The following is a 27,233-nucleotide window of genomic DNA, read 5'->3' on the forward strand; positions in this document are numbered from 1 at the left end:
TATGACATTCAGTGACGTCATGACCTGAAAGTTCATACGGTTCAAAACTCATGACATATTCCGCGACTTTTTATCATCAGCATTCATCATGAAAGATATAACTTCACAAATGGAAAATTGGTACGTACATTACAGGTCTTATTGATTATAAATAGTTAATGATTTAATACTACAACATTACTAAAAATAGCTCGCTGCAATTCTGGTATGTATGTTATTTTCAGCCGGTGATCTGGAGTCAAATCCTGTTCAGTTACACGTAACAAACTTTATATAAATAAATAATGCTATTTTTTATTTCTATAAAAAAGGTTTGTTGACAAACACAAGTGAGGAAGGACAACAATCATTAGCTGATTATTTCAAAAGTCTCTAATTTATATATATGACACTTAATTTTTAGATACCACTGCATGGACAAATCATAACTATTAATACCACATGCCTCTGTACCGAGCATTCGCATTTTTTTTAACATATTTTTATTGCTTCAAATATAAGCATGAGGATTGGACACAAGTTATACAACTTATTAAAGCCCTCTCCTCCAAACATTATTACAACAATGTGACACAAACAATGGACATTTACATTAATTTTACGATTGACAAATTAGAAAAGGAAGACTAAAGAGGGAAAGTGAAGGGAAAACAGATAATTATACAATAATTAATTAATGTCTAACAAAAATATTTGATTTACATACAATAACATAATATCTGTCTGGGACAAACTAACTACAAATGTACATATACATATGCACGCTCCTTCACCTTATCATTGTCCTTTTATGCTCATTCCTTAATCGTTCTCCTTTTGATAATCAAGCTCCTGCTAGGTAACGTTTCATTGTGCCAGGCAGAAAAATATTTACAGAACATATCAAAATATTAGTGGACATTTTATACATGAATATCAATTCGTAACGTTCCAGAAAGGGTAGTGGTGGAATTGAGTATAGGGAATTAATAGAAAGACAGGAATATAGGAGATGGAATACTAAGAGTGTTTGTATGATATAATGTGTTTAAAATAGTCTCATAGTCTCACCTTTTCTGCAGGGATATATTTAAAATCTGTTACTAGCATATTTAGCAAAGTTATGATGACTAGCATTTTTATGCCAAAAATGCATGAGGTATATTTTTGCTCCCTATATAGGCCATCATACACTAGTTATATGAAGCGATAATTTAATTGTTCGCCACAATTATAATGATACCACCAATGAAAACTAAAATGAGAATATAAGAAAAAAATAATTAAAAAATATATCTACAGAATGTATATATAAAAATAGTTCAATGTCTAAAATGTAAACAAAATAAACAAATAAATAGATAATAAATAAAAAAAAATTAATTAATTAATTAATACTCAGCGACAATATATGCATACATGTACTAAATTGTTCATAGATTTGTGATTTTCAATATGTGTATATGTATGTATTCATTGTAAAATAATGAATTATTGTAAAATTCATTTTTTTACTACAAAACCAGATTGTTTTAGATATCAGTAGTTTCCTTTAGATATAAAAACTATTGTTTTGATATTTCAGCGAGCATATGATAGTGGGTGCTGAGATCACAAAGTAGCGAGTGAGAAAACGTTTACTGTAATCAGGATGCCGTATATAAAATGCATATGATGTAAGATAACTAAGGACAGTAGAAAACACGAGAGTATTAGATGAAAAAATCAAGTTCATAGTAAAATAGCTAGAATTAGCAAACTCGCCCATATAGCTGAGTTTTTACTAAGGTCTGTTGACTGTATTTCAACATATACACAATATATCATGGAGTTTTATTTTCATTACAAATACATCTCCGACAAAAAGAAAAGAAAAGAAGACCTATTAGATTATGATCGATTGAAATCTAACTATCTGTATACAATAACAAGTTACATACTATTTTTACCACCCTTCTCGTTTTTTATTTTTCAATAAATCATAATAATTATTTAATTTCATCCCAAGAAATTCTCCCGTGTTCCACTTCCATATGTGGTACAGCTTTTCGGCAGTTTTAAGCGCCCTTTTCATATGTTCTTTAGTTATATGCTTTGTATGAGTGGTTGTGTAACGAAATGTATGCTAACGTCACAAAGTAGCGCGTGAGAAAAACTTAACCATATCAAGCCTTTCTTATTTACATGTTATTTACATTGTATGATGCAAAACCTCAACGGGCAAAAGAAAACACGTCATGTTCAAGTGATATTAAAACAATATTTAATTGAATTAAAAATGAATATTCCCTTTGTAATGATATCATATAATTTCAATATAATTAATTTTCTTGTTACAAATGTTTACATATTGTGTGGTTTATAAGCGCACTGGTGCAACCTGTGCTCTTATAGAGTCCATCGTTATTTACAATTTAATAATAAATAACTATGTATGAGAAAATGACTATTTTAGTTTATTTTTTTTTTATATAAATCTTTTATTTTTTGAAGATTAAACAAGTTAACATATTAAACAATAGACATAAGAGACAAAGGTAAAAAACATACACACACATACTCTCACACTTACATGCTGTGATCATCATCATCATCATCATCATCATCATCATCATCATCATTTTTTAAAAATCTGGCTGATTAGTTTAAACAATATTTATTGATGAATAAGGTATTACAATACAATAAATCAAAAGTATATAAGAGACTTTGATAACAAGCTTTGAGCTTGTGTAATATTATCTCCTTATTAATGATGGTCCAGTGGTCGGTATATGTATTTTTTTTGTTGGAATCATGAGATGTCAATTACCTATAATATCATAGCTAACAGTCCATGAAAAAAGCTCGATATATCGAAAACTTCGATTTGTAAAAATTCGAATCATACATAGGTTCGCTAGTAGCGTTATCATATAGCGAGGAAAATCGGGACCAAGCAAAAAGTTCGATATAACGAGAAATTCGAATCAACGAAGTTCGAATCATCGAGGTTTGACTTAATATTATATAAAGTAGAGTGATCATGGTTATTCAAATCAAGGATGTTAAACGACAATGCTATTGTTTTTCATAATTATACATAATTGTACACATACAGTAATAATGATATAATGTTATACAATATGCCATGTATACAATATAGGTATAGACCAGCCGGGTAAATGCATATCATATTATATTATTACACAAGTATAATATCTGGCTGATCACATATTTAAGATAATTTCGACACACCCACATTCCAAAGAAGTATACCCGACGTAGCCTTCCATATGGCTTTAAATCAATATTTCTCTATACTGCACACGTGTTGTAGATGTATGTCACGAACACCACACGTAGGTGTTACTATATATACAAAATCAGCATATTGTACGGACTGAACGCGTTTTCACTCGCTGAAAGTTGACTGTTTTTGAGACGCTTTCCTACTTGTGACATCCTGATTATGGTAGAACATTTTATTCATGTCCAAGATATTGCTTATTGCTTTCCCGATATGAATGTATTGTTGGAAAGCTCCGTTGTCTGTCGATTTAGATCCAACTGTGATTTAAGAACAGTGTACTTTCCTGGAATAAACTATAGAACATATCCAAAGGTTCTGAGTAAGTGCGCGGAATTGGGATTGTCAAAACTTCTTTGAAAGGAAAATGCTATTTTCTCTTGACATATTCCAAACAGAGGTTGTGTTGACGAACGAGCCCTGTGTGTGAAGACGAGATAATTCATTGATATAAGTATGACCATTTCAAATCTACGAAATGAATTAACTGGCGATGTTGTCTGGACATTGGAGAGTCCATGGAATCTTTTGGGGGGGATTTTTGTTCAGGACACAGACGCTCGTTGATATCTCAAATGTCTTGCTTAAAGACTCGGTCACAGCCGGAATCATTGGGTTTTTTTTCTTTCTTTTTTTTTTATCCTGCGTCATCTGCGGTTTTTTTTTCTCTCTTTTTTTTCTCTGTTTGTTTTTGTTTTTTGTGTGTTTGTTTGTTTTTTGCCGTAAGTGAGGCTCGTAGAAATAGCAGAGACCGAAAAAAAACAGCGACCAATTTGTAAGGTTGAAGTTGAAGTAAGAACGACCTTTACATGTGTCGTGCTGCTCGCAAGAGTGACGTAAGAGATTCGCAGCAACATTCCTGAGATTTTGAATGTGTGTGTTTGCAGGGTTTATCGTTCTTTGAACAGCCAGGGTCGTTTTTCAGGCGGGGTCTCTTTGTACTAGTTGGTGACTACCTAATTGAATAACAAACAAGAGGACCCGCCACATGCCATTCAGACTAATCAGTGGCGGATTCAGAGAGGGGGTAGGGCTTCAAAAAGCAAATACATATGTACTGATGTTTATCTCCAATTAAGTCCTCTATATGTATAAAACTTAAATGTATCAGATATACCAAGATGATTAAATATTGGTTAAAATCGTTCATAACCAAAAGAATGTTCTGGTTAAGTCTATGTATAACGAGCTTTACACGCAAGTGGAAACTTCTCGTACATTAAATTGGGCTAAACTGGTGAAGAACATTTTATGTTTCGCTTGAACATGGAGTTGGAGATATTGATGTATTTTATCATTATTCAAGTACGAGACATATTTATACAAGACTGGCATAGAGAGCTTGTAGACTCGCCACGAGCCAGATGTTATATAGTTTTCTTAAATGAATTTGGTTACAATAGATTTTTTTTTTTTTTAAATTAAAAAAATTATCAAGGTTATACAGTAGAAGCGGGAAGATGGCATCGCCCGATTCCAATACCTTTGGAAATGCTTTATTATATTTTTTTATCAAATTAAAAACGAATATCATTTTATTATGGAATGTCCCTTATACTCAGAAATTAGGTCATTTTTTTGTATCGGAAAAATAATGTTAGATCTAATATGTTTAAATTTATAGATGTTATGTCATCAGAGAACTAGACCATCCTTCAAACCCTGGTTATGTATATTTACAAAGAAAATGAATTAAGAAATGAAATACGTTAAACAAGAGAGACATGTGAAATTACGTGTATATATCATCCTTTGCTTTCTTTATGGTAATACTGGATTTCATGCTTTAATGTTCTGTCGTAAATACTGTGATGGAATATTTCATTTATCAGTTTATCAATTGTTGTTGGCCGAGATTGTACGCGAGTAGTACTATGTCTGTAACTGTTCATACTGAGTATTAATCCTAGTATGTATTGAAACTGTTTAGCCTGACAATAGCAAAGGATTGGCAGCAGGTCATACGATAGTACTTTTTTTTTTGTGGCCAGCTGGGATGAGGGACCCAGTTTGTCTCCGAGGCTAAGGTTATCTCGTATCAAATTAATTGATAACAGCTTGGTATTCAATTAGATTTCAACATTAATGTTTGTATAATTTAAGTAATACGTTTATTGTGTGTGCATGTATAGCTATTCCTCAACCAAACTACATTGTAATTGGCGTTTGCTTGACATTCATAGAGTTTTCACAGATCTTTGGTCCCACATCCGTTCTCTTTGATATTTTGCAAATCAATAAAGATTTCATTAGTTAAAATTGATTTCTTATTGTTTTACGTCCAGTAATAGAGCAGTCATTTACTGATTGTCTCCCCTTCGCCTGTATACTCGCTACATACAAGAGATGACTATGTGTGATTTGCAGCTGGATATGCTCGTTTGCCTACCTCTGAAAGCGCTGAACCGAGGCCGACTTTATATTACCTCATGGTCAATGTAATCAGCTTAGTGCCGCCGAAGACACCCGTTAGGACACCCACCCGGTCACATTCTTATCAGAGATGAAAATGTTCAGCCGATTGGCTGTTTTCAGCCTTTTGAGCATAATGTAAACTTGTAATAATCTAATTTTCAGCCTTTTTGCCCTTAGTCCATTTTCATCTCTGTCTTATGTCAACGGGCGGACCAATGTTCATGACGAAGCAGTATAGTAAAGAAGCAGCGAACAGAGGATTTTAATAACACTGACCATTGGTCGTACTCCCAAATTGATGAGCGATGAACTTGTGTCAGCCAGGTGACGAAAGTAAAAACAGCAGAGAACACTGAGTAAATGTGAGGCAGTGTGAAGGAAGATTATCCTGAGGTTGGTCAGGTGGAACAGTCGTAAAATAAAGATTACATCCATATTTACAGACATCATTAAGTAGAACATTATCTAAAAACAAGAGAAAAGATATTTCTCATGTTTGGTCTCATCTTACCGATCATGGAATGTGTGGTGAGTCGGGGTGGGGTGATGTGTCGGCAGGTGCAACTCTCACGCCCTTACTGGACACAGGGGCTTGGTACGATTTTCCAAATGATGGTTCATATATATATGTTTTATAGTGTCAACTTTAAGAAACTTGACACTATAAAACATATCTATATATGGACCACCATTTGGAAAATCGTGCCAAGCCCCTGTGTAACTGGATATCAATTGTATCGAAGATGACTAGAGACTGAGCTTTTGATGTATTCATCCTGAATGCGCTTCCTTCCTTCCTTCCTTCCTTCCTTCCTTCCTTCCTTCCTTCCTTCCTTCCTTCCTTCACCGTAGCAACCGCCACCACAACCAACGCACTAATACATCATTATATCATTTATTCTAACAAGTGTTTAATGCAATATATCACCTCTTTTATCATTATGGCAACGAATTGTATTTCATTTATTTATTTACTTTTTCTAAATATAGTGATGACATCATCCTCAAAGATGCCGAGACAAGTCCCTCATTGGACAGTCCCGTGGACTGGTGCGGAGCACACGGTGTCCGTTACACTGAAGATTTCCGGAAAGTTGTGTACAAAATCAACCCCAATGATCTCTCTTGTGGTTACAAGAAACTGTTTGAGGCCAGTGCTACCAGCACTCTACGTGGCATGGAACCAGATATGGAGAACGAAAAGGTCGTTACCAAGAAAATGAAGGATGAAACAAACACGTGGGCAACTCCAGTGCGACCGAACGTGCAAAACTCGTGCGCTTCTCTTCACAAATACAAGTTTGATAGTCCACCGCCTCACAGAGGACAGTCACAGATAATACGGTCCCTCAGCTCAGCGTATACATCAGGCCCTGAGAAAATTGTCACCAAGAAGGTAAAATCCCACGAGTGTAATGCAGTTTGTTCTGTATCCTAAATATGAACATGAATATATGCATGAATGAATAGATAAATAAATAAACAAATAAATAAATAAGTAAGTAAACATGGTCTAAAATTTTAATCCCTTGCTAGCAAAGTAACGGAAGTGTACACTACTAATATTTACCACAGGTACTTGGGGTCAGGAACTAAAGTTATAATGGAATTGTCTAATTTTAATTTGTAACATCATTTCATGTCTATTTATGCACCGATACAACATTGGAATCGATTATAAAGCGCTTTTTAAAAAAACACCCGTTTCTGGTTGTTATAATATAGAGAAGGTAACCAACTCCCACATGAAAATTTTACCGTCGTCAGTCACCTACCTCGCTTCGGTGCTCTATATCACATAAAATTCCCACTAAACAATCAAACGGCCGTTATGGACCGCTTGCGGACATAATTTCCTCTAAATGTAAACATGTTTCACTGTATCAGTCCGCGTATTTAAGCCGATAAATCCACGACATGCTCCAGTTGGCTGTTGGTTCAACCATGACAGAGACAACTTCAACGGAAGTAATAAGTTCACGACCCCTAGCGGCGGAGGTCAAGATCTTCGAGGTGTTCCGAGTACTATTATCGCTACGAACAGGTAAGAGAATCTCGATGTATTTGTTTTGTTTTGAGATTTAGAAAGTCCGGGAAAATACATTGTAGTGAAAAAATGGACGAAGATCAAGCAAATGCGTTTGAATTGGTAAAAAACGGACACAACGTGATAATCACGGGCCAAGCTGGATCTGGTAAAACATATTTAGTGAAACATATTGTGAAATATTCAAGAAAATGCCACAAAAACGTGTCAATTGTTTGTTCCACTGGGATAGCAGCCACACATTATGGCGATCTGGGTGCACAGACATTACACAAATGGTCAGGTATTGAAGACGGGAGACATTTAAATGAGGAAATTGCACATTTGGTGAAAACGGATGAAAGATTCATGAAAGCAAAACAAAATATAGAAACTGTTGATGTGTTAATAATTGATGAAGTGTCTATGGTTAGTGCCAAAGTACTGAACCAGGTTCAATTTCTTTGCAAACATGTCAGAAACTCTAAGGAAGTATTCGGCCAAATTCAAGTTGTTTTGGTGGGCGATTTTTATCAACTACCCCCAGTTGCAAACCAGTTACATGGTGATTCTGGCAAGCCATGCTTCCTTCTGCCTTGGTTTGATGACTTTTCCCCCCACAAAGTAGTCTTAAATGAAATTCACAGACAGGAGGACACAACCCTCATCCAGTGCATTAATGAACTAGAAATAGGGCATCCCTCGGATGACACTGTTGCCTTCCTCAAGTCATTGGATCGGCCTCTGGCAAATGAAATGGACTGCATACAGCTGTTTGCAAGAAACTTAGACGTTGATTTGTTCAATTTTGAAAAACTGAACCAGCTAGATGGTGAACTGAAAAGATATAAGGCCACCGATGAAGGTAGTCAATACTACCTGGGCAAGTTTTTGGCGCCAAGGAATTTAGCACTTAAAGTTGGATGTCCAGTGATGCTTGTGCAAAATCGAAGTGACGAGCTTGTGAATGGACTACGTGGCATTGTAACAAAACTGTTATCAGATTCTGTGGAGGTAAAATTCGCGATGGAAAAAAAGACAATTACAACAAATATTGGAAGGACTACTTTTACCACTTTGATCCTGTGAAAAAATTAGTAGTTGCCAAAAGAGCCCAACTTCCGTTGAAGCTTGCCTACGCAATGACAGTACATAAATCGCAGGGCATGAGTTTAGAGAATGTGGTTGTAAATTGCCAAAATTGTTTTCAGGCAGGACAGTTGGGTGTGGCTGTGGGGCGTGCGGTTTCAGTTGATGGTCTGAAAGTTGTGAACTTCAAAAAGTCACTATGTAAGCTACATCCTGTTCGCGTGAAACAATTTCATCAAAATATTTCTGTTGGTGACGTCAGAGCTGATTTGACATGTTGTAAAAACAAATTCAACAAGATCTACCATCAGAAGACAAAAATGATGAGCCTTCAGATACAAACATGCACGACTCAGATTTTTCTGACAGTGAAATTGAACACTTGACTTTTCTAGACAATTTCATTGAAACTAACATTCTTACAGCTGAAGAGTCTCTATCTCCATCAAAAGTCGCGTTGGATTCGGTTCTCAAAGAATTTCTGGACACACCTACAGAAGAAAGAATGTTATCCTTCAAACAAAAACTTCTTTGTGATTTCCAGAAATATGATGATTGGTTCAAAGTTCAATTTTCAATGGTCGAGGATTTCGGATTGAACTGTTTCCCAGAGGATGTAGCAAAATTTTCACAAAAACACAGAAATGATTATTTCAAGAAATTTCACAAATACGTCAACTCTGTGGAGTATGAAAGCAGTGTTGTGGAAATTCTGACATATTATAAAGTTGACATTGACGGACCAGAATTTCAGCTATTTACGTCAGTCATGTTTTACCTTGAAAGGAAATCTTTTGAGTTATTATCTGCTCATCTTCAGCTTGACACTGTGGAACCAATCAAGAACATCTCGTCTCAACAAGAACTGGATTCATCTGCTCGTGGAAAAATCAGATATGTTGGTTGTTATGTAGTTGCCAAATTGAAATATATAACTTCCAAGAAGTTGAGAAATACTTTGTTTGCGGAGGGAATGGAATCAAAAGTGGTAAATCTGAAATGTCAAATGACAATCTTAAATGCTCTGTGTGCATCATATGAGGATGTTAAAGAAATCACAGGTGACCCAGACAGTTTGAACATTACTCAAAGAAAGCAAAATGAGCGGGAAAGTCTTACAAATATATGTGACCCTACTTTTGACTTCTTTATGAAATTAGAAGTGCTCTGTCGCAACAAGCTATCAAATGAAAGCCTGGTTAAATTTGGAAAGAATTTATTCGACCATGTTAAAGATGAACTTTGCGAAAATTCAGAACTGTTTGAACTTTGGGCTATAACATTGACAAAGTTGAGAGCTTCTGCTGACAGCACTAGGGATGAGTCTGATGACATCAACAGTATCTTGTATTCTGTTGTGACCATGTGTGAAAAATGTATTGAAATATTTCATTCTGTTTTGGATTTGTTTCTGAAAGTCAGTTTAAGCCAATTCAGAAGAGACTACCTTACATTGCTCAAAAAAGAAAAGGGAAAAGCTTGGAGAAAGAAAGTTATGGAAAAGACAAAGAAATCAACCAAATGTTTCAATATGAAGTTCTTCCATGAAGACAAGTCAGCCAATAATGAGATCTCCCACTTACGGCTGAAGTCTGAAATGTTGCAGAATGAAAAGTTTCTGCTACTGCAACCATTCACAAAGCAGGATTTAGTTTCACTATGTGTTGCATACAGACTCAAGCTTTCCAGCAATAAAAAGAAGGAGGACATCAATAATGCTTTAGTACAAGCTATATTGAAAGATGGAACCTTACCACAGATGGATGTCCCGTCCATTGCATCTGATGAGCCAGTAGCAGGATCAAGTGGGGTGCAACATGAAGAAGTAGCTGGTCCAAGTTTCTCCCAGTCTTCGACATCGGACATGTAGGTGGCAAGACCTAGTACCCAGTCTACAACATCTACTGTTTCTGCTGGTGATTCTGACTATGAAGTCCCAAAGGGCTGCTAAAAAGGGAAGAAAAAGAAAATCACAAATGAGAGGGAAAAAGGCAAGGGAATAATAAAAAGTAGGCGTACGTTTGTTACAGAGGCTACTGAATCTGATGAAAACTGTGGGGTCTGTAATGCCACATATAAGGAGGGAGAACAATGGATATGCTGTGACACTTGTTCATTGTGGTTCCACAGGAATTGTGTGAAAATTAATGAAGAAGATTGGTCGCGTTACACAGATGATGGAGAACCATTTTCATGCCCAATGTGTCAATAATAGAAGGTATTATATTTTCAGATTAGTTATTTACAATCAAATCTGTCTAGAAAGGCCACTCATTGGACCATTATATAGGTGGCACTTATAGGCCAATATTTACTATCAAGGTTGTCTTTAAGCCAAGTTGTACAGTTTTTATAGATAATTAATTACAAATCAGTTATTACATATTAGGCCTAACAGTTGATATTTGGATTCACTGGTTTTACACAAACACAAGTAAGTTACATTTGTTTTTCTTTATCACTTCAGAATTAACTAGCCAGGACAGTTTAAGGTACCCTTTTCTGCTGTTGAGGTTTGCAAGGCAACACTGCACCAACCCCACAACCTGCATTGGACTTTCTGGATACTGAAACTTGTCCCAGTATTACTGAATTGACACTATGGCAGTAACCTAAATAGGTAGGATTAGTGTTTGCTCCATTATGTAATGTGCGTTGTTGACAAAACATGTTTTCTATGGCATCACTGTTTACGCGACTTGGTACCACTGATGCATGTGACCTTTGGAATTTATATAAACACAGTTCATGAAATCCTAAAATTGAGGAAACAATGTCTTCTCTGGTTTGGTGAGATATCATATGTTTTTCCTTATTTTTGATGGTCTCGTCTGATTTTATGGACTTTTCCCATTTAATAAACCACTGCAGCGAGTCGTAGATCTCCTGTAGTCGATCATGGCTTGCATCTGTGATGGGTCGAGGGTCTCTAAAATTTCTTATCAGGGTTCCATCAGATACAACATCTCACTGTTGAGTACATCCTCTGCTAGATGGTTCCTCATTTTACCCTCAGAGGTCAGGAATATATGCTCCTGTGTAAGTTTATGATGGATTGGGAATGGATGGGTAGAAATGTCCCAGAAATATGCTTTACGAAAGTGACTCCATTCAATGAATTCATTATTAAGTTTCATATGCCTTTTACAAATTTTTTCGACACCACTTTTCAATATGTTGTTTCGTATTTTCTTCATTACGTGCGAGTAATCCACGATGAAAAAAAGCTTGGGATTCTGTCTTGAATATATATTTGTAAATGAGCATGTCTTAGGATCAGCTGAATCAAAATCTGGTAATAAAAGTTTGAAGAGATCTCTGTTACTCTGCGCACCGTCTGTACTGATATACTGTATTTTAAAATCAAACATTGACAACATATTTACAGACTTCCAGACAAGTAAGTACAGTTCATGTCCAGAAGCAGTGGTAGTTGGGAAATGTGCGAAAGGAAACTGAAATCCCGTGAATCCGAGGAATACAAGTTGGAGAACATGTGTTGCCAGTACTTTTTCCTGTTTATTAGTTTTCAGTTGGTCGAAAATGACTCAGGTGTACACTCTGTGAATCCAATCAGCTTCAGAGTTCCATTAGCCTTTTTAAATTGAAGGTCTGGTTGGATAGACATTTCATCGATGAGTAGGCCACCATATAAACCCTCAGGAGGAATATTTTGTAATTTTGCCTCATTAGTCATCAAGTGAAGCATGTCTTTGTTGATACCTGCCTCTTGGTTAACAGTGTTTTTATATATTTGTAAAATATTTTTAGAAGGTAAAATCATGAAGTTACTGTTCCTAAGTTCAGTATAACCCCTTGGACTTCTACACCATAAAGTTAAACACATTCTAATGATGTCCTTGTCCCACCTCCTTCCATGAGGATCTCTCTCAATTGCCATTTTTTGAGACAAAAGAAATGTTTTCATATTTAAATGACAGCCAGGGAATATTTGTTCAAAAATAGTACACATGTCTGTATGATCACTTTCACATAAAATCACATCATTGTTTATGTCACTGTCATTGTTGGTTTTTGTCTCATCTTTGATTTTGGTTTCATTTTTTGCATCACAAGTTTTCTTGTTGTCAATTTCATTTAATACATGTACTGAATTGTCATTAGATTGTAAAACAGGGTTAACTGGTATATACTTTTTACATTGTATGCATGTTAAAGATGATTTAAATGGTAAAATGGCTGTACAAGTTTTTGCCCGATATCTGATGATCTCCACATTTTCATCTGAAATTTTTGAAACATGTTCGCGAAAACAATTCAAATCATGATGAGATGAGTCTTCATTTGTCAGCCCTTCACAGTAACGAAACTGTCGAACAATCTTGAATATGGATCTATGGTCTACATATGTATTGCTGATCTCCAGATCTTTTAGGTTGACAGTTTTACCATTAACTTGAACAGACCACTGGCGACATATAGAATTTAGAATTATTTCTAAAAGAACTTTAGCACCATTGATAATTGTACCTGTAAAATACCCAATTTTGACCAAGTTCTGTTGGTGTACTCTCTTTCCTCCATGTGACTCCATAATACCGCTGTGTTAATTTAGCCCAGCAATCCCTGCATCTCCCTGGTTTGGTTTTCACTGTAAAAAACTGTTTTACCAATTTCCCAAACCATCCTGCTTTACATCCAGTTTTTTTCTGAATTTCTGCTAAATCAACATAGTCATTGTCACTAGATTGAATGATATTTTGAAAAAGCCAAGATACCTTGTAATCCTTGTGAAAATCTGACATTTTTCACGTGAAGATAGAAAAAATATAATCGAGGATCGATCACTAGGAAAATTGACGTTCAAAAATTCCGCCAAAACGAATACATCGAGATTCTCTTACCTGTTCGTAGCGATAATAGTACTCGGAACACCTCGAAGATCTTGACCTCCGCCGCTAGGGGTCGTGAACTTATTACTTCCGTTGAAGTTGTCTCTGTCATGGTTGAACCAACAGCCAACTGGAGCATGTCGTGGATTTATCGGCTTAAATACGCGGACTGATACATTGAAACATGTTTACATTTAGAGGAAATTATGTCCGCAAGCGGTCCATAACGGCCGTTTGATTGTTTAGTGGGAATTTCATGTGATATAGAGCACCGAAGCGAGGCAGGTGACTGACGACGGTAAAATTTTCATGTGGGAGTTGGTTACCTTCTCTATATTATAACAACCAGAAACGGGTGTTTTTTTTAAAAGCGCTTTATAATCGATTCCAATGTTGTATCGGTGCATAAATAGACATGAAATGATGTTACAAATTAAAATTAGACAATTCCATTATAACTTTAGTTCCTGACCCCAAGTACCTGTGATATTTACCAATATTTGCACAAGAAATTTACCCAAATAATGATAAATTAAATGAATGGAATCGTTTTTAATATGATTGATATCTGATTTCGTTTTAAGAAATTTATTCTATTGTTTTTATTTCTAAATAACTTCTATATTAAGGACAATGATATAAAGTGACTATATTTTGTTTACTACTGAGTTTGTTTTACTGTTATATATGGATTATTCTTGTTGAGTATTGAAGGAGTTTCGTGGATGGGATGTTTGTTCGAGACCTCATTCTGCCGACAGCTCATCATACCTCAAGTTTACCTCCGCTGAAACACGTGACATGATGAGAAACAGAAGCCAGTCCGCATGCGTGAAGTTTGGCGTTAAACGGGAGAAGGTTTTCATGAGTAAAGTCCAGATCTCGGGTCCCCCACGTGCTCAATCGACAGTGGTCAGGGCTTACCACGAAGTGTCAGAAACTCGAGACACTGGGCATAGCAAGTGGCATATTGATAATCCAGCGCGTGCCCAGACCTCGAGCGGAAGACATTATGGTGACGTCACTGACCGAACTGTGGAGTCGCCATCCCACACATCGTCCGTCGGAAGTTCGAACCACAGCATTCCGGTACCGTGTCCTTACAACAGTACAAACTCTGCTGACGCCATTTCTTACGAATTCGAGCACTCTTTACTTCCAAAAGAGCACACCAAGAAATATAGGTAATTATCTTTACGTCCAAATATAGATATCTGGCTGAGTGCATAGATGCAATTAGCTAGGGACGTACGAGGGCTGATTGATAAGTTGTGAGCCACGTATTAAAGGAGGTACATGTACTCAAGAATGTTGTTTTTAAGTCCTACTATTCTCTGACTGGTGTCATCCTGTTTCTCCCAAAAGCTTTGGGAGAAACAGGATGACACCGAATGTATGTGGTGCTTATTATATTGTATTTTGAAGATAAGAGTGCATATTAGTTATCCATTGTACAAGTATCATATCATCAGTAAAAAGTACATATATATGCATTATTTTTAATGAAATTTAATATATAATTTCACATCTCAAGGTATAACATTAATTTGACATTTTTGTAGTTCTATCACCTATCTACCTGTATTTACCTGGATTTTGCAATAATGAATGAGTGAGATAATGTCCTTCTGTGTTAACTTAATAATTAGACCCCTGTGTAAACAAATCCTGTTTCTCCCAAAAAAAAATTTACCTGGATTTTCAGTTTTGGGAGAATCAGGATTAAACCCTCTGACTACCCCAGGACTGGTCTCATTTGGTTAGTTTATGTCGACGAGATAGCGCTCTAAAGTAAACAAGACAAGCGGCTTTTGCACAATGGACAAAATAGGTTAGGGTTAAGGATAGGATGAAAGAGTCTGTCATCGTCATGGCAGCAATTCACGATTGTGGCTTCAAATTGATTGAGCATCCGCCTTATTTACCTGATCACGCTCCAACAGACTTTCATTTATTTCCAAAACTGAAAACAGCTATTTCAGGCACCCTAACCCTAATTATAACTTTAACCCTAACAAGCAATGGATGGCTTTCTGAACAGCCAAGAAAAGGAATTCTATAAAAATGCCATTGAGGCCTTTAAACACCAACGGCAAAAGTGTTGAGATACTGAAGGGGATTATGTTGAAAAGTAGGACAATATGTCCTGCAAAATTCAAATCCTTCAATACAAGGCTCACAACTGACCAATAAGCCCTCGTATGTATATTTTATATTAGTGTTGTGCCAAAATTTGCATCTTCAAACTTTATCACTTCAAAACGTTTGAAAGTTTTACATAGAAAATGATCAGATTTTCCCTATGAAACATGCTTTGACGGGATGGTAAAATGACCATAGTACATGTAGATTAGGAAAGCTTGTCTATATCATTTAAGTAAGAATATGTAGACAATTTCTCAAGAAATTCTCCTTGTTTTTATTGCTTTAGAGAGGACTACACATATCGTAAACTAGAGATGATCAGAAACCTCACTCCTGGTTCCAGCGTGTTAAGAATGAACGTTACAAGTTCCTGTATTCCCATAACCGTCCCAGTGTTCATGTCTCCAAACACAGATCACAACAAAAGCAAGACACCTGTTGACACGACTCCGGCCATAAGTCCCAGCCCAAGTCCCAAAATTTCGCCGGCCCGAGCAGAATTCCCAGAAGATGCTAGAATTGCCATCAACTGCAAGAAAGCCATCATCAAGAAGCGGTTGTCAAAACCACCGGTACGTAATATATTTACCAAGTGTAGACTGGCCCTTGTCTCTAGAATATTAAAATTTTAAATGAGGTCGAGCTCTATAATCATTGGTCCCCTGGATATGCCAGATTTTAGAAACTGGTCAAATGTTAATAAAGAGTTTGAATTTATCTATTTTGTTTTTAACTCTCAATTCGTTTTTACGGATGGTAATATTTATCTTTTGTACAATACTTTGTAGTCCTTATCGTTTTTACAGGTGGTAATATTTATGTCTTTTGTACAATAGTTTGTAATTTGATCCCTTACCTCAGATCGTCGTGAAACCATAAATTCATTGGAGACACAAGTTTATCTCATTAATATTGAGAACAACCTTATGTAGAGGATTAATAATCACCCTGTCTCCTTTTGCTGGTCACAAATTCGAAGTACATTTGTATAGAAATTAAAATACGAACATGTTTTCGTGTATTCCTTTATCGGGTACGTTCATGTTGTACCGAATAGGTACTACGACATATAATCGAACGGACCGAACTCGCAAGTGAATTTCCATGATGGCGACTCTTTTTATGAAATTTATACCTCAAACAAGAAAATCGGTTATTCTGATTTTTCGTACCTTAATGGTTTCATAATGTATTCAAAAAAAATGTTATCAGCAAACAAAGATTCCCGTTTTCTTTTAAACAATACATATGCAAAACGAATGAAGCATCACAGTTCCACCATCTTGGATACACGTGATGCGGTTCGGTTTTGCTAATGTAAGGAGCGTTCCATTACGAGAACAGCAGATGTTACATACCCGATAAAGGAACGCACAGTATGTTTCGCGGAAATTATATTAAAAAAAATAATAATCACGGTCTTGCTCACAGGAATACCTTTTCAGGTAACGTTTATGTGATTTTCGGGATAATCATAACATTCATTGTTTAATTATTATAGCTTTCGGAAATGGGAAGAAAAGTTCCGCAATATCTTCTGACTCAAAATGGTTCGCTGAAGATGGAATATTACAACAATCCCATGACGTTCGACGATCAAGAGAATAACCGGACTGTTCAAAAGCCACCTTCCCCTATTGTCTGTCGAACGCGCCCAACTATCCCCAGTAACGCGCATGGCAACATCTACCCTAGCTCTACCGATACTCACTCGTACGTCATCAAACGTCGTCAAGGCATCCAATGAACGTCCCTCCCGGTAGATTATCGGATTATCTTTCATAAAAAACAGCAATCTTAACGTAAAGAAGGAAGCGTCTATATCAGTTACTATAATAATTACGACGCCAACAAAAATATGTTTAGAGCTTGTCTTTAAATGTTTTATAATTTGGTAATGATTCCTACAATAGACACTAATAATCACCTGACTGATGATATAGGTATATAGTGGTTTTATACTGCCAAATAAATCAGGAGTGTCTAATATAAAGAAAACCGTTGAGGAAAGTAGCATTTTGTAGTATCAATTTTTTTGTTCATTACAATGACATCCTTATATGATATAATAGTTTTTATCTGATGCTAATGATAGCATCTTTATACCGATCACATCAGTCTGTAATATGTCGACATTGTTTTATATGCTAACGTTAAACCTTGGAGCAAATTTTATATACATAGGTATTATTTTCATTTTTTTCCCATGGTAACAATTTTGTAAGTATTGATTCGTTACCATGGTAACAATTCTGTAAGTGATGGTTTGTTACCATGGTAACAGTTTTGTAAGTGATGGTTTGTTACCATGGTAACAGTTTTGTAAGTGATGGTTTGTTACCATGGTAACATTTTTGTAAGTGATGATTTGTAACTATGGTAACAATTTTGTAACTATGGTAACAATTTTGTAAGTGATGATTTGTTTCTATGGTAACAATTTTGTAAGTGTGGTTTTGTTACTATGGTAACAATTAAATTAATAATTATCACTAAGTAGAACATTAATTTTCTAATGTGGTGTTTTTTTTTTTGTAAACAACGATTTGTTACTATGGTAACCATTTCATAAATAACGATTTGTTTCTATATTATCAATTCTGTAATTAGCGATTTGTTAGTATCGGAACAATTTTTTAAAGGATGATGTGTTCCAATGGTGACAATTTTGTAAATGATTACGACTTTCCCCTGTGAGAATTTGTATATATTATGATGTATTATGCAACTAACGTGACAAAATAAACACAATGACCAGTATTATTTTCGTTTCTTTGTTTCAGTGGTAAGCATTTCATGTTTAGACACTAGCATGGAAAGTGGCATTTGAATAAAAACACTTTTTGTGGGGAAAATCATCTGAAATATAATGCATCTGGGAAAGATTGATAGAAATACCAAAATAGTTCAGCATTTTAAAACGGAAACAAGATATTGATTCATATATTTTAATGGAGAAATATTTTACAATGTACATGTACAAAATGAACTACAAAATTTACAAACAAGACTGCGGGTTACCAATAAACCAAGGTCAGAGAAAACAAGTATTTGCAGGTTGTAAACGATTAAAGGAAACACTGGATGTATATAATCTAATTATGAACACTTGAAGGACTGACAGTTATAAACCGATGAAAGGGAATACTGTCTTGTGTAAGTAATCACGTACATGATAAACCAGTAGTTATACTAATTTCTAAACATCAGGAAGGCAATCAGGGCAAATTTAAACATTAAAAAAAATGAACACACCGCAAAACAAAAGAAAAATACATTGTTGTATAGAAGTTGAAGTAAACATACTGTACATTTCAAAATGAGCAGGATAAAAAAAACACAAATCAACACAAAAACAAAATAAAAACACAAACAAAACATGCCGACATATTTAAGTCGTAATTTTAACTCGTAATCAATAAATAGAGAGGGAAAATATGAACAGAAATTAAATTAAATGGCGGCCAATGAGCGTGCGCACTGCGAATAAGGTAATATGATCTGGAATGGTAAGATTCATCGGCGACACCTGCTATACGAATTTAAGTTCAGTTTCTTTATTCCCGAGAGCTATTCGGTTCATAGGTTAAAATGTATGCTAAACATTATCAAATTTTAGATTGAGAAGCCAGTCAAAATTTAATAACTTTAAGCCATAATGCTGTTGATATTATCGTTAATCTACACAAACATACATTTGTTTATACAGGATTGGAGATGTACAGTCTAACATCGATGAATTCGGCGAAATAAAATTCGAAAACTAGATATTCATGTACATTTGTATACCAAATAGTTACGGAAATTGAAGCATATTCCATTTCATTGAATGTTATAAAATGCCAATAGCTGATTTATTTGAACATAGAAAACCACGGGTGTTCATGTAATTATTAAATTTATTGAACGAGTTCATCAATTGTATGATAAAATACAATGTAATAGACTTCGGGCGAGTGTCATTAAACTCACGATCGAGTTTGATAAATTCAATATTACATCAACACTTGCTATTGTGTATATTATATACATTTTTTTTAAATAAGGAAACATGATAAAATATTTATCTGCAATGTTTGCCTTCTATATCGAGGCGATCATGGATGACATATTTTCACTATTTAGACCATAGCGTTATGTCCGGTACAAAAGTTTGACGTCACTTGTACATGACGTCACGACAGTGTTTCGACAGTGATATTTGTATATTCATTGTGAATATCATATATCTTTATGTTTATATTGGACGGCACGATTGTCCATCAAATGCCCTCTGCTAAATAATGCAATAAATAATAAATTATATAAATTCATATTAGCTAGATCTAGAAATATATTTTTCGTGCATCTGGGAACTCGGTTATTTGCCCTGTGACAGGATGCCGCTCTATTGCTTGTAAAACTGCTATGTATCTTCCAGGGTATTGGGCTACATCATGTCCGAAATCCCCAGAGAGGGACTGGAGAATATCCTGTAGAACGAAAATGTCATACGTGATTACACTATCAGCATAAACATATCTTAATTATAATCTTGTTATAAAATTTAATCACTGTTAATATTTACGTACACACAAGTATCAGCAATTGATGAAAGCTTTGCTTATTGTTCCACTAGCATATATTAAGGTTTCACCAAATTAATGATTTTGTGAGGAATTTTAAATGTATGATATGCAATTCAGCGGTTATTACTGAATACCTGAAAACCGAATTCTTCTTTCGAGCAAAGTCTTGGACTATCAATGTAAACTAATATAAAGTATTACTACCTTTGGTTTGATGTCATTTTTGTTTTTAGTATAAACATGTTACACCATGAGAAACTATTTACACTGTTTGATTTATTTCTTTTAAAATCAATATACAATTATGTAGAGCTGTCATAAATAGTACTTGTAACCATATGTAATTTCACAGGTTTTCGAAAGTATTCCTCCAGACTATGATACATTTCAATATGCTTATAATGATTCTACAACAAGCACTGTTTTTGGATTAATCGTTTCAAGATTTATTTTTCGGGCATTTCGATTGAACACGATTTTACCTGTGGGAATCCTTTCTCATAGATTAACACATTCTTTTCAAGCTGATGAAAGAACCGTTTGCGTCGCATGGCTTTAGAAAGGCTATCACCTAAATACAGTACATGAGTAGATACCTGGCGATAGAATAAAGAAAAAATACTTAATGAATAAGTGTAAAATTTTATTTCAAATTATAAAATTGCTAAAATTTAGAACAGGAGTTAAGAAATACATATCAAAATGTTTTGTCTGGACATGTTACTGAAATCGAACACGAATTTTATCGACATAACATACAAGCACTTGGAATAGTTAGATCAACAACAAGCGAGACATACATTGTGCTAAATGTTGAGATCTATTTATGCTTTATTCGGACAAAATATATTTTCCCGCTCTAATAAAAATTACTGTCGTATCTGAAAACCGTTCTTTATTTACAGTTACAGTAACAATGACCTTGCCCCTTCACTCCAGAAAATCTTTGAGTTATCATTAATGTGAAAAGAAATAGTAAACTTTAATCAGAAATAAAGGCACTAGAGTGATATCACTCAATTGCTTGAGTGCTATAAAGAATAACAGTGACTATGGATTAAAGCTCTGCGAAATGGTTGTAGAAACCGCGTATGTTTTGGACAGAAAGGGACAGGACATCTCTACCAGTTTATTTGATAGAAATGACGTATGATTTGGACAGAAAGGGACAGGACATCTCTACCAGTTTATTTGATAGAAATGACGTATGTTTTGGACAGAAAGGGACAGGACATCTCTACCAGTTTATTTGATAGAAATGACGTATGATTTGGACAGAAAGGGACAGGACATCTCTACCAGTTTATTTGATAGAAATGACGTATGTTTTGGACAGAAAGGGACAGGACATCTCTACCAGTTTATTTGATAGAAATGACGTATGATTTGGACAGAAAGGGACAGGACATCTCTACCAGTTTATTTGATAGAAATGACGTATGATTTGGACAGAAAGGGACAGGACATCTCTACCAGTTTATTTGATAGAAATGACGTATGATTTGGACAGAAAGGGACAGGACATCTCTACCAGTTTATTTGATAGAAATGACGTATGTTTTGGACAGAAAGGGACAGGACATCTCTACCAGTTTATTTGATAGAAATGACGTATGTTTTGGACAGAAAGGGACAGGACATCTCTACCAGTTTATTTGATAGAAATGACGTATGATTTGGACAGAAAGGGACAGGACATCTCTACCAGTTTATTTGATAGAAATGACGTATGTTTTGGACAGAAAGGGACAGGACATCTCTACCAGTTTATTTGATAGAAATGACGTATGTTTTGGACAGAAAGGGACAGGACATCTCTACCAGTTTATTTGATAGAAATGACGTATGTTTTGGACAGAAAGGGACAGGACATCTCTACCAGTTTATTTGATAGAAATGACGTATGATTTGGACAGAAAGGGACAGGACATCTCTACCAGTTTATTTGATAGAAATGACGTATGATTTGGACAGAAAGGGACAGGACATCTCTACCAGTTTATTTGATAGAAATGACGTATGTTTTGGACAGAAAGGGACAGGACATCTCTACCAGTTTATTTGATAGAAATGACGTATGATTTGGACAGAAAGGGACAGGACATCTCTACCAGTTTATTTGATAGAAATGACGTATGTTTTGGACAGAAAGGGACAGGACATCTCTACCAGTTTATTTGATAGAAATGACGTATGTTTTGGACAGAAAGGGACAGGACATCTCTACCAGTTTATTTGATAGAAATGACGTATGTTTTGGACAGAAAGGGACAGGACATCTCTACCAGTTTATTTGATAGAAATGACGTATGATTTGGACAGAAAGGGACAGGAAATCTCTACCAGTTTATTTGATAGAAATGACGTATGATTTGGACAGAAAGGGACAGGACATCTCTACCAGTTTATTTGATAGAAATGACGTATGTTTTGGACAGAAAGGGACAGGACATCTCTACCAGTTTATTTGATAGAAATGACGTATGTTTTGGACAGAAAGGGACAGGACATCTCTACCAGTTTATTTGATAGAAATGACGTATGTTTTGGACAGAAAGGGACAGGACATCTCTACCAGTTTATTTGATAGAAATGACGTATGTTTTGGACAGAAAGGGACAGGACATCTCTACCAGTTTATTTGATAGAAATGACGTATGTTTTGGACAGAAAGGGACAGGACATCTCTACCAGTTTATTTGATAGAAATGACGTATGATTTGGACAGAAAGGGACAGGACATCTCTACCAGTTTATTTGATAGAAATGACGTATGATTTGGACAGAAAGGGACAGGACATCTCTACCAGTTTATTTGATAGAAATGACGTATGATTTGGACAGAAAGGGACAGGACATCTCTACCAGTTTATTTGATAGAAATGACGTATGTTTTGGACAGAAAGGGACAGGACATCTCTACCAGTTTATTTGATAGAAATGACGTATGTTTTGGACAGAAAGGGACAGGACATCTCTACCAGTTTATTTGATAGAAATGACGTATGTTTTGGACAGAAAGGGACAGGACATCTCTACCAGTTTATTTGATAGAAATGACGTATGTTTTGGACAGAAAGGGACAGGACATCTCTACCAGTTTATTTGATAGAAATGACGTATGATTTGGACAGAAAGGGACAGGACATCTCTACCAGTTTATTTGATAGAAATGACGTATGTTTTGGACAGAAAGGGACAGGACATCTCTACCAGTTTATTTGATAGAAATGACGTATGTTTTGGACAGAAAGGGACAGGACATCTCTACCAGTTTATTTGATAGAAATGACGTATGATTTGGACAGAAAGGGACAGGACATCTCTACCAGTTTATTTGATAGAAATGACGTATGATTTGGACAGAAAGGGACAGGACATCGCTAATAGTTTATTTGATAGAAATGACGTATGTTTTGGACAGAAAGGGACAGGACATCTCTACCAGTTTATTTGATAGAAATGACGTATGATTTGGACAGAAAGGGACAGGACATCTCTACCAGTTTATTTGATAGAAATGACGTATGATTTGGACAGAAAGGGACAGGACATCGCTAATAGTTTATTTGATGCTAAAAGTCTTAAAAAAATTTAAAACAAGAGATCAGAATTAAGATAGGAACTCCTATCTAGTCAACAATACTGTAACATTTCATAACTTTTATATTTTAAACATGTTATATTATATACATCTTATACACTTATATATATGTTATATTTCCTGCTAGACCAAATCACTTCTAAATCATGTGAAACCAGGGAGATAAATATGCTTACAAATTGTTTATATAGAAATGTTATATTAGAAGGAAAGGGCTTGGAAAAAGTTGCATATCCTATGTGTCCATTCCCATTGCTTAAAAGGTCATAAATAAAGTATGTTGAAATCAAATTAATAATTAAATTAAATTCGCTTTGCTAGAAAATGAGACAACTTTACCTCGGCTACTACTGGCGTAATGGACATACCACCAGCGCCCCCTATGACGAGTCTCACGTGACCCGATTTGTCCACAAATATAGAAGGTACCATGGAGGAAAGAGGACGTTTTCCAGGCTGAACCTGATTTCGCGGATTATCCTGAAAAGGAAAAACATATTAAACATGTTAGTTTATTGTTCAAATTTGTCATTTTACGACAAGCCAATGCAGATTTTGGAGTAAAACTTGTGTTAAGATTTACAAAATACATTTAAGTTTAACCATATTTTATTGCAAAAGATTTAACAAAGGGATTGGTCATACGTTATTGCAACTTATGTAATCACCCTTTCCGCAATAATGTACAAAATATACCAGAGTATGCACATAGTTCTACAACAAATCATCTATTTATTAGATTATCATGAGATATTTTAAACATTTACAACTTCAATTCACATATTCTTTTGATTTGTATCATTGTTTATCAAACGTTTATTCACAAAAGTGTGTGAAAATTTACTACCTCACCTCACTCACTGTCAACGCTAGGCTAAGGTTTTATTAAGACAAATTCTCTTTGCTAAGGCCTTATACATATCGGAAATTTAGATATTTAAACTGCAAATTTTATCATTCCGAAGGATTTATATTTACTTTCGCTATTTTGAATAAAATAAAAGCGAAAAAAATAAACATTTCAAAATGCTCGTTAAAAAAAAATTGTTCACGATAATTAATTCACAAAAATATTCTGTTTACTTCAAATTTTTAGGTAAAGTCATTAAAATTTGAACAATAGAAAAGAGATACACATTGATAGTACTTATTCGCATTATTAATATCGTTGTGAAATGAACGTACCTTGGAAAAATCTGTCATTTCGTTGTTCCAAATGATTCCTGTAGATTCGGACATAATTGTCGATCCATAACTAACAAACGATGAGATAAAAGAAGACACAAGTTTTGCTGTAAGTGTAATGAGGGGAGGAATTTGCAAAATGCGTATCGTAATAAGAATTTCGATCTTAGAGCAACATCTTAGAGCAATATAACATAATTGTTAAAATTGATTGACATTTGTTGGTAATCTAAATCCACACAGTTATATCCCAACTACGTATCGACTAGCCTAAAATATATGAAGGTAAATATGATGTCTGGTGGCTTTGTCTTAACAAATGAAAAATGAAAGTGCGTTCAATAAGAATGATTTTAATTTAAACAAAATATAAACACAAACCTCTTGAAATTAAACAAATAAGTACATAATTAATCCACGAACCCAGTTATTTTGAATAAAGATCCACCAATGAAGAAACGTAATTTTCTTTTATAGTTTGACGTTACGCAATAGCATTAAAATGAATAAAAAAAATCATGTAGAAATAATTCTACAATCATACAGTAATTGGAAAACGACAAGCTTGATACACAAACTAATGTTATGTAACTGAAATAGTCAATCTTTTTAGTTTTTATGGAAACTTGTTCTTCACTTACAAATAATCAATGCTACTCGTAACCGCAACGGCGCTTCCATCCGGGGCTAATACAGAAACATGCGCAGTGCCATGGTCGTATGCCTGGAATGACTTGTTTGTGTAATATGACGAATCGTGAGTTTCGTGATGATCCAGCTTGCTTCTCAGGTCATCAGCAAAAGCTTCTGACGTCATTTTGGTGACTATCTATGAATAAAATACATTTCTGAAGAAGAAGAAGAAGAAGAAGAAGAAGAAAAGAGGAGTAGGAGGAGGAGGAGCAGCAGCAGCAGGAGGAGCAGGAGGAGGAGCAGCAGGAGGAGCAGGAAGAGCAGGAGGAGGAGGAGGGGAGCAGGAGGAGGAGGGGGAGGGGGAGCAGGAGGAGGAGGGGAGGGGGAGCAGGGGAGGGGGAGCAGGAGGAGGAGGGGGAGCAGGAGGAGGAGGGGAGGGGGAGCAGGAGGAGGAGGGGGAGCAGGAGCAGGAGGAGGGGAGCAGGAGGAGGAGGGGAGGGGGAGGAGGAGGGGGAGCAGGAGCAGGAGGAGGGGAGCAGGAGGAGGAGGGGAGGGGAGCAGGAGGAGGAGGGGAGGGGGAGCAGGAGGAGGAGGGGAGGGGGAGCAGGAGGAGCAGGGAGCAGGAGCAGGAGGAGGGGAGCAGGAGGAGCAGCAGCAGCAGGAAGAGCAGGAGGAGGAGGGGAGCAGGAGGAGGGGGAGCAGGAGGAGGAGGAGCAGCAGTAGGAGGAGGAGCAGGAGGAGCAGGAGGAGGGGGAGCAGGAGGAGGAGCAGGAGGAGGAGGAGCAGCAGCAGGAACAGCAGGAGGAGGGGAGCAGGAGGAGGAGGGGGAGCAGCAGGAGGAGGGGAGCAGGAGGAGGGGAGCAGGAGGAGCAGCAGCAGGAACAGCAGGAGGAGGAGGAGGGGAGCAGGAGGAGGAAGGGGAGCAGCAGCAGGAACAGCAGGAGGAGGAGGAGGGGAACAGGAGCAGGAGGGGGAGCAGGAGGAGCAGCAGCAGCAGGAAGAGCAGGAGGAGGAGGGGAGCAGCAGGAGGAGGGGGAGCAGGAGGAGCAGCAGCAGGAGGAGGAGGAGGAACAGGAGCAGGAGCAGGAAACATTAATACAAATATCAGTTGAACACAGTTGTCTCACCTCTGTCATCTTTGGCACAAAAGCTGGATCTCCCAACTGCCACCTTTGTCCAAATGCAAACTTTATAGCTTCTGTCATAACGTGTAATGTTTGAGCGTATTTTTCTTTGGATGATTCCGTTGATAACTTTAAACCTAGAAAGATAAATACAGATATAGAATCCTGACATTCGATTGTAAATCTTGCACTGCAAAGCCGCTTGAGTATAGATTAATTCGATGATACTACTTTTCCAATTACATATTTAAAGATGTGACAAAATGTTACATTGTCGATAATCTATTAACCCATAATAGATAATTATGATCTGGTAAAACATA

At 36.1% G+C, this 27,233-nt stretch overlaps 2 protein-coding genes across 2 annotated transcripts in view; one reads left to right on the forward strand and one right to left on the reverse strand.

The window, feature by feature from the left end:
• The first annotated feature begins 36 nt into the window (after window positions 1-36).
• On the forward strand, window positions 37-18,614 carry LOC117336359. Its single transcript, XM_033896862.1, has 5 exons — window positions 37-120; window positions 6,674-7,079; window positions 14,366-14,835; window positions 16,083-16,368; window positions 17,298-18,614. Exons 1-5 carry the CDS (start codon window positions 89-91, stop codon window positions 17,541-17,543), a joined length of 1,440 nt encoding a protein of 479 aa, XP_033752753.1. The 5' UTR covers window positions 37-88; the 3' UTR covers window positions 17,544-18,614.
• A 116-nt stretch (window positions 18,615-18,730) lies between these two features.
• LOC117336358 (glutathione hydrolase 1 proenzyme-like) overlaps window positions 18,731-27,233 on the reverse strand; it is a 32,217-nt gene continuing 23,714 nt past the window's right edge. Inside the window, exons 8-13 of the mRNA XM_033896861.1 lie at window positions 26,914-27,047; window positions 25,795-25,982; window positions 25,154-25,223; window positions 24,308-24,448; window positions 20,847-20,960; window positions 18,731-20,268 (exon numbers count right to left, since the gene is read on the reverse strand). Coding sequence (XP_033752752.1) covers window positions 20,122-20,268; window positions 20,847-20,960; window positions 24,308-24,448; window positions 25,154-25,223; window positions 25,795-25,982; window positions 26,914-27,047 — 794 coding nt within the window. The 3' untranslated portion in view covers window positions 18,731-20,121. The remainder of the gene's footprint in view (window positions 20,269-20,846; window positions 20,961-24,307; window positions 24,449-25,153; window positions 25,224-25,794; window positions 25,983-26,913; window positions 27,048-27,233) is intronic.

This window comes from Pecten maximus, chromosome 10 (genome assembly GCF_902652985.1).
Source record: "Pecten maximus chromosome 10, xPecMax1.1, whole genome shotgun sequence".
Lineage (NCBI taxonomy): Eukaryota > Metazoa > Mollusca > Bivalvia > Pectinida > Pectinidae > Pecten > Pecten maximus.